The sequence below is a fragment of the Nannospalax galili genome, unplaced genomic scaffold (assembly GCF_000622305.1).
Source record: "Nannospalax galili isolate Female #2095 unplaced genomic scaffold, S.galili_v1.0 scaffold278, whole genome shotgun sequence".
In the NCBI taxonomy this organism is placed as follows: domain Eukaryota; kingdom Metazoa; phylum Chordata; class Mammalia; order Rodentia; family Spalacidae; genus Nannospalax; species Nannospalax galili.
This window is the reverse complement of record NW_008347536.1, coordinates 6,243,443-6,252,003: the sequence shown is the minus strand read 5'-3', so window position 1 is coordinate 6,252,003 and position 8,561 is coordinate 6,243,443. Positions and strand designations below refer to the sequence as shown.

The 8,561-nt window shown below is 38.4% G+C and overlaps 1 protein-coding gene across 1 annotated transcript in view; it reads left to right on the top strand.

Annotated features, from left to right (window-relative positions):
- The window catches only part of Ankrd42 (ankyrin repeat domain 42), a gene marked incomplete at its 5' end in the record, with an annotated part of 81,477 nt that overhangs the window by 20,701 nt on the left and 52,215 nt on the right, over positions 1-8,561 (top strand). The window contains 3 exons of the mRNA XM_017800889.2: positions 1,776-1,883; positions 4,386-4,505; positions 6,137-6,272. Coding sequence (XP_017656378.2) covers positions 1,776-1,883; positions 4,386-4,505; positions 6,137-6,272 — 364 coding nt within the window. The remainder of the gene's footprint in view (positions 1-1,775; positions 1,884-4,385; positions 4,506-6,136; positions 6,273-8,561) is intronic.

The following is an 8,561-nucleotide window of genomic DNA, read 5'->3' as shown; positions in this document are numbered from 1 at the left end:
TTAGCTCTGAAAATTTTTATTGAATATGTCAATGCTGTTGTAATGAAATACAACATATAATTTAAAAAACTCATATATTATATATATTTATAGAGACTACCATCAGAAAAACAGTGTTTGTTCTGACACAAAAATTTCTGGATCCATTTAAAGATTTGCAGTAGAAGTTAAGCATAGAGTTGAGTGTCTGTGGTCCAAGCCACTCGGAAAGGTGAGGAAGGAAGTCATTTGAAACCAGGAGTTCTGGGTCATCTTGGACAAAATATAGTAGGATCTCATCTCTCTCTCTCTCTCTGTTTTTTTTTTTTTTTTTTTTTGTCATGTTTTTGAGACAGGTTCTCCCTGTAATCCCAGCTGACCTGGAACTTGCTATGTAGACCAGGCTGGCCTCGAACTCAAGATCTGCCTGCCTCCCAAGTCCTAGGACTAAAGGCGTGCACCACCATGCCCGGCCTGGATCTCATCTCTTAAAAAAAGAAAAGATGGGGCTAAGGATGGATCAGCAGTTAAGAGCACTGGCTGCTCTTCCAGAGGACATGGAGTTCAATACTCAGCACCCACATGGCAGCTAGCAGCCATCCGTAACTCCAGTTTCAAGGGGTTCAAAGTTCTCTTCTGACCTCTGTGGACAATGTATGACATGGTGCACTTACATACATGTAGGCAATACACTCATACACATAAGATAAAAATAATAAATGATTATTAAGAAAAGAGGCTGGGTGTGGTAGTGCATGCCTTTAATGCCAGTATTTGGGAGGCAAAGGCAGGTGGATCTTTGTGATGTTGAGGCCAGGCTGGTCTGCATAGCAAGTTCTAGGCCAACCAGGGCTTCATAGTAAGACCTTGTCTCAGAAAAACAAAAACAAAATGTTACAAAAACACAAAACACAGACAAAAAAGAAAAATATTTTTTATTTTAATTATGTGTGCCTGTGTGTCTGTATGTCCGTGTGGGGGTACCTGTGTGAGTTCAGGTGTCCTCTGAGGCCACAAGAGGGTATTGAACTCCTGAAGCTGAAGTTACGTGCCACATGACGTGGGTGTTTGGAACCATACTCTGTTCTTCTGCAAGAGCGGCAAGAGCTTTTATCCACCGTGCCATCTCCAACCACAGAAAAGAAGAAACAACAACAAAAAGATGATTGCAAGGTGGCAGTCCTTGAGAGAACTTTGTTCATAGATGGGTTTTGTTTGGCTTGCACAATACTAGCCAACTAGAGTATTTACCATCATTGGATCAGCATTTCACCCCCAGCAAGAGGTGCTGTAACTGGGTGTAGAGTGTACCTGGTAGACCAGGAATGTGGTTTCCAGTTTGCTGTAGTTTGTGCTACCTTCTGTTGCTTACATAGCAGTGAGGTCATATGTTGGTTGCTATGTCACTGTGTTTGTGGTATTGATTTTCTTTTCATTTTTCTCTTTTTTATTCCAATGAGAGGCAATTTTAACACATTTTTCCAGAAAACTTGAAACAGGTTACATAAAAATATATGTACAATGAAGTTTAAGGGGGAAAATATGAATAAGAAATCAAAGACCAAAGGATTTACCAACATGGGGTCAGCTTTTTTTTTTTTTTTTTTTAGAAAATCCATGCTTGCTAACAACATAGGGTGGGGGTTTATTTACAGAAGAGTGGGGGGCTATTGATTTTCTTACACCGGGCCCCTCCCTTGATTTTCAGGGTACAGTGGGAATTTAATGTTAGTAAACTAAGTTAAAACCACTAAAAGCATCTAACTTTTCACCTGTTACTGTGATTATCTTCTTAGTGCCTTCATTGGCTGCTCTGGCATGGTGCTGACACCACTCTAGGAACTGTGAGAGGATGGACAGCTGCTCACATAGCTGCAATCAGGGGTCGGGATGCTTGTATGCAGGTAATGGTTACTGTTTTTTTTGTGGTCGTTTTGCTTTGTTTTTTTCATTCATCTACTGAAAGACATTTTTGTCGTTTCCAGGATCTGGCAATACGAATAAGCTGATATAAACACTCGTGTTCAGATTTTCATTTGGACATAAGTTTTCAATTTTCCTTAGGTATTTAATACCAAGGAGAGTGTGATGTGATTGTTGGATTATAGTAAGATTATGGTTAGTTTCATAAGAAACTTCCCTTTTGTCTTCTAAAGTGATGGTACCATTTGGCATTCCCAACCAGTTCTTTCTGGGTTGTCAGTGCTCTGGATTTTGGCTATTTTAATAAGTAGATAATGGTATTTTATTGTTGTTTAAATTTGAATTTCTCTGATGGTGTTTGATGTGGCTTGGCTTTTTATATGTCTTCTTTGGTAGGTGTTGGTTCTGATCATTGGCTTTCTTTGATGGTATTGGGGACTGATCTCAGGGTCTTTTGCATGTTAACCAATTAACTACTGAAGTATATCCACAGCCATGGTCAATTTTTAAAAATATTTATTATTTTTATTTTTATGTGTATGAGTGTATTGCCTGCATGTATGTAAGTGCACTCATGTTGTGCAATGCCCGTGGAGGTCAGAAGGGGACATAGGATCCCCTGGAAACTGGGGTTAAGGATGGTTTTTGGCCACCATATGGGTGCTGGGAATTGAACCTGGGTCCTCTGTAAGAGCAGCCAATGCTCTTAACTTCTGAGCCATCTCTCCAGCCCCCAGCCCTGATCAATTTTAAAATTGAATGTTTTCTTATCACTTAAGTTTTTTTTGATAGGGTCTCTTGTAGACCCAGCCTTCCTGGAACTCACTGTGTAGACCAGGCTGGCCTCAATTTCTCAGAGATCTGCCTACTTCTGCTTCCCAGTGCTGGAATCACAGGCATGCGCCACCATGCCCAGCATTTATCCTTTAATTTTAAGAGTTTTTTTTTTTCCCCTGTCTCAGATATCAGTCCTTTCTCAGATATATCTTTACAGGTATTTTCTCTGTGTAAATTGTCTTTTTAGTCTTTTGCCAGTGTCTTGTAGAGTGGAAAATTTTAATCTTAAATGAAGTCCAGTTTATCATCGATTCTTCGTTTTACTGCTTGTACCTTTGGTATATCTAAAAAATTGTAGCCTACTCCTGAGTTATCCAGATCCCCCCCTGTCATCTAAGGGTTTTATAGTTTGGTATTTTGTATGTGTGATCCATTTTAATTTTTGAAGGTTTTTTAGATTCAGTGTTTTTACATGATGCCCAGTTGTTCTAGCAATATTTATTGAAAGACAATCTTTTGTCTATTGTAGTTAATTCAGTCTCTCTTTCTTTCTTCACCTCTCTCTCTCTCTCTTTGATTCTTTTGAGACAGGATCTCCTTATAGCTCAAGCTTCCCTGGAACTCACTTCATAGACCAGACTGACCTCAGTCTCACAGAAATCTGCCTGCCTCTGTCCGCACCTCTGGAGTAGTAGGATTAAAGGCATGTGCCACCATGCCCAGCTCCTTTTCTCTTTTTTCAAAGTTCAGTTGACAATGTTTATTTGGGTCTATTTCTAGGTCTCTATTCAGAACCATTGAAATTTCTGTCTGTTCTTTGACCATTGTCATAGTGTCTTGATTTCTGTAGTTTAGTAGTGAGTCTTGAAGTTGGGTAATGTCATTCCTCCAACTTTGTTCTTTAATATTGTATTGGCTATTCTGGGTCTTTAAAAAATGTTTATTTATTATTTTTATTTTATGTGTCTGAGTTTATTGCTTGCACGTATGTAAGTGCACCTCTGTCTTGCAATACCTATGGAAGTCAGAAGAGGGTGTTAGATGCCCTGGAGCTGGAGTTACAGAAGGTTGTTAGCTGACATGTTGGTGCTGGGCACTCTTAACCTCTGAGCCATCACTCCAGCCCCTACTCTGGGTATTTTGTCTCTCTGCAAACTTGAAAATCTGTTTGTTGCTATCCATAAAAATACATTATTGGGATTTTGATTGGGGATAATAGTTCTTTTTTAAAAAATATTTTAGTATTTTTATTTTATGTGTATGAGTGTATTGCCTGTGTGTATGTGAGTGCACCCATGTTGTGCAATGCTGCAGAGGTCAAAGAGGGCTTCGGATTCCCCTGGAACTGGAGTTAAGGATGGCATAGCCGCCATGTGGGTGCTGGGAATTGAACCCGGGTCCTCTGCAAGAGCAGCCAGCACTTTTAACCACTGAGCCACCTCTCCAACCCCAGGGATACTAGTTTTTTTAAAGTAATTATGTGTTATATATAAGTTTAGCACTAGTTAATTAAGGTTGAGTAGGCAATGTTAAAGAATACTACAAACCTTTACTTAGGATTAGCTAAGGAATGTCTCATGGTTTGCCTGTAGGATATGTGTAATTATTTGCTGTAGGTAGATTAATTGCTTGTCTTTACTCTGTATCTACAGTCATTGTTTAACACCTGTGCTCACATAAGCTTATTCTCATTTCTCTGTTTCTAGGCTCTCATAATCAATGGAGCCAACCTGGTAGCTCAAGATGATCGAGGATGCACTCCTGTGCACCTTGCTGCCACTCACGGACATTCTTTCACTTTACAAATAATGCTGCGAAGTGGAGTGGTGAGGGACTCCTCTGAATTAGGATAGTATGCAGTCATGTAGATGGGATAGTAATTGGTAGTTTGGTCATCTCTTCCTGACTTTAATTCCTTTATATGACTTTGGAGAAGTAATTTTTTTCCTTTAGCTTTCTCATCTTTGAACATGGAAGCAATAATTGGGATAAATCCTCCCCCCAAAATAAGCAGTTTAATAATATAGACTATTTCAGAGGTTTTGGTGCTGTTTCAGAGTTTAACTGGGAAGATTCTGAAGCTTTTAAGCAAATCTTAAGCAGATACTCTGTCTTTATGAATTTAAAGATTTTATTTGTAGTTGTTTTACACTTACTTATTTTATTATTTTACATATATGAGTGTTTTGACTGTATTTAAGTGTACCCATGCATGCAATACTCACAGAAGCCAGAAGAGGGCATCAGATCTCCTAGAACTGGAGTTATACATGGTTGTCAGCTGCCTTGTGGGTGCTGGGAACTGACCCCAGGTCCTTTACAAGAGCAGTAAGTGCCCTCAACTACTGAGCAATCTCTCCAGCCCTTTTATTTTTTATTTTTAATTATGTATATATGTGTGAGTCTATGTGTGGGTATGTGCATGTGTATGCAATGCCTATGGAGGCCAGAAGAGGGTGTCAGATTACCTGAAGCTGGAGTTAACAGTTGTATGCTACCTGACCTGGATGCTGGGAACTAAACTCTGGTCCTCTGGAAGAGCCATGCATGTTTTTAACTGCTCAGCCATCTCTTCAGCCCTTAATATTTATTTGTTTATTTAAACTAATTAATTTATTTTTATGTGTATGCATGCTTTGCCTGCATGTGTGTAAATGTACCTGTACACACAGTGTGTGCAGAGGCCAGAAGAGGGTGTTGAGTCCCCTGGAACTGGAATTAAAGATGGTTGTGAGCTACCATGTGTGTGTTAGGAACCAAACCTGAGTCCTCTGCAAGAGCAGCCAGTGCTCTTAACCACTGTTCCATCTCTCCAGCCCTAATATTTATTTTTAATAGTACTCATTGGGTGTAAAAAACAATTTGTTACAAGAACAGAACTTCCACTGTGTATGATAGCTCTTGTTTGTAATTGCAGCATTTGGAGATTGAGGTAAGAGGATTGGCAGAAGTCTTAGGCAGCCAGCCAGGGATACAGAGTGAGATCCTGTCTCAACCCCTCTCGTAAGAAAGGAGGGGGAGGAGGAGGGAGTTATTGAGAGAGATTGAGAGAGAGAGAGAGATACCTATACTGAAGGCATTATTATAAAAATTGTTTCCATGAAGTGAGACACTTTTTTTTTTTGTTAATTCCTTAACGTTCTGATCATATGAGATCATTTAAATCCATCCTTTTTATGTTATAGAACATGATTCTGTGACAGTGAAGTAATTAATTAAGTTCCTTTTTAACATTATGTTGTGTGACTGGTTATATTCTTTTTAAAAGGCTATTAAAGGTCATAAATATTTCATGTAAATTTATTATATCAAATGTTTGCCTTATAATTTTGAATAGCTTCTAATTTTCATTTGCAGAATAGCTTCTAGGCTTAGTGTTTCTCTACAAAATGGTAAGAAACTTAGTGTTTTTCTACAAAATGGTAAGAAACTGAGTCCTTGTGAATGTTGCCTCTAGGATCCCAGTGTGGCTGATAAGAGGGAATGGAGACCTGTACATTATGCAGCTTTTCATGGGCGGCTTGGCTGTTTGCAACTTCTTGTCAAATGGGGATGTGGCATAGAAGATGTGGACTACAATGGAAACCTTCCTGGTATGAACAAAAGCAAATATTTTAGTTTTTCATTGGTCAAAAATTTAAATGCTTGATCATATTTAAGGAATTTGAACTGTTGTCATTCTGTAAGTTTCTCACAAAGTTAAAATAGTAAATAAGTTGATAAGAGCTTTTTTAATATAATATGCCTATATTATATACACCTCATGATTTGTTTTCTAGAACTATACCAGCAAAGGAGAAAATGGCTTCTCCTCCTTCTGTACCTTATCTTTCTTCCTCTCCCTCAGCCTTCATGTGGGATCCAGTTGAGGGCCTTAAACAAGCCAAGCAAGTGCCCTATCGTTATCCCCAACCTTAATGTTCTTGCTTCTTAATTTTCTGTCTTTCTGCCACATAGGCAATTATTTTGTTTTTTAAGTAGCATAGAGAGCCTGGGTGTGGTGGCACAAGCCTTTAGTCCTAGCACTTGGGAGGCAGAGGCAGGTGGATCTCTGTGAGTTCAAGGCCAGCCTGGTCTACATAGTTCCAGGACAGCTGGGGCTACAGGAGACCCTGTAAAAAAAAAAAAAAAAAAAAAAAAAAAAAAAAAAGCAGAGAGGATACTAGTATGTACTAGTATGTATGTATGAATCAATTTGTTGCTGCAATTTGTGACTAACTTGAAAAAAAACTCACTAGTTTATACCCCATCTTTTTAAAGAAGTAGTATGGAAATTTGGAAAACACATAGATCACAGTGAGATTGGAGTAAAAGTGATACTTGAATTGTATCTGAAAAGACTCTTAAGAAGCACATTCAAAAGAAGGAAAAATCTAGGGAGAATGATGGGAAGAAGTCTGACCAAATCATTGTGCTATTTGGAACTTCCTTGGATCCCTGTGTATCCTTGATTGCTTAACTTGGTATGCTAGACCTTTATAATTTGGCCTCTACCTCCCTCCCTCCCTCACCTCATCTTCTGCATCTTTACACTTTATTTGTGATTGTTGGGTTTCTTTCTGAAGTATACTTTTAACATTCTTTTAGTGAAGATTTGTTAATATGAATACTTATTCTTTTTTGTATCTGAAATTGATTTTATTTTGTTCTCATTCTTTTTTTAAAATATTTTTATTATTTTTATTTTATGTGTATGCATGTATTGTCTGCCTGTAGGTAAGTGCACCTATGCCATGTAATGCCCACAGAGAACAGAAGAGGCTGGCTGTCAGGTCCCCTGGAACTGGAGTTACAGACAGTTGTTAGCTGCCATGTGGGTGCTGGGGTTCAAACCTGGGTCTTCTGCAAGAACAACCCATGTTCTTAACCACTGAGCCATCTCTCCAGCCCCCTCAAACTGGATTTTATATGCAGAGTTCACACTAGGAAAAAGGTTCAGGAGCCTAACTGAAGCTTGTTCAAGTATAGATCAGTGAAGGATATATGCAAAAACAAAGTTGGTAGTTACAGAAAGGAAATCTGAAAGACTGGTATAATTTGGGGAGTTAACAATGGAAAATAATAAACACTAATAAGATAAAGAAAAAAAATTGATCTAAAAAGTTAAATACTTATGGTTGAAAAGCACAGATTTGTGGTGGTAAGTAACAACTGTGATTTGTATGGGCTAGAGAGATGATTCAGCAGTTAAGAGCTCTAGCTGCTCTTACAGAGGACCTGGGTTCAATTCCCAGCACCCACATGGCAGCTAACGACCATCTGAAGCTCCAGTTCTAGGGGATCCTCTTCTGACCTCTGTGGGCATTACACTTACATACATGCAGGCAATACACTCATACACATAAAACAAAAATAAGAAACAAAAAAATTTAAAAACAAAGTGATTTGCTTTAGAATCATTTAATTTCAGAGAAAAATGAATTTTGGGGGCTATAATGCCTCGATTCAGATATCAATCAAGAAATGTATGTGCAGTTTTTCATATAATATTTTCACCTCCTTCCTTATTTAATAGACAAGGACAATGAAAGTTAGAAAGTACAAGTAAAAGTGACAAGAATGTAGAATATCAGTCAGAAGGTCTCTCATTAGTAGCCAAATCTATTAGATATCAAAGAATGGAGACATACAACAGACATGACAGAGGAACTTCATTATGATAGTAATGTAGCATGCTGGATCCAAGGTCAGTTTGTAAAGAAGGCACAAGATATCATGGAGAGTCTATACGAAGAGAGTGGTAGCCATGAATAGAACATGATGAGAGAATTAAAATTCAAATTTCAGACTGGAAAATGACTTTAGGAGAAGGTCTAGAATACAGTCCTTGGGGGTGATTCATTGGAGAATGGGAATGATTTGCAGATGGCTGATTTGCCATA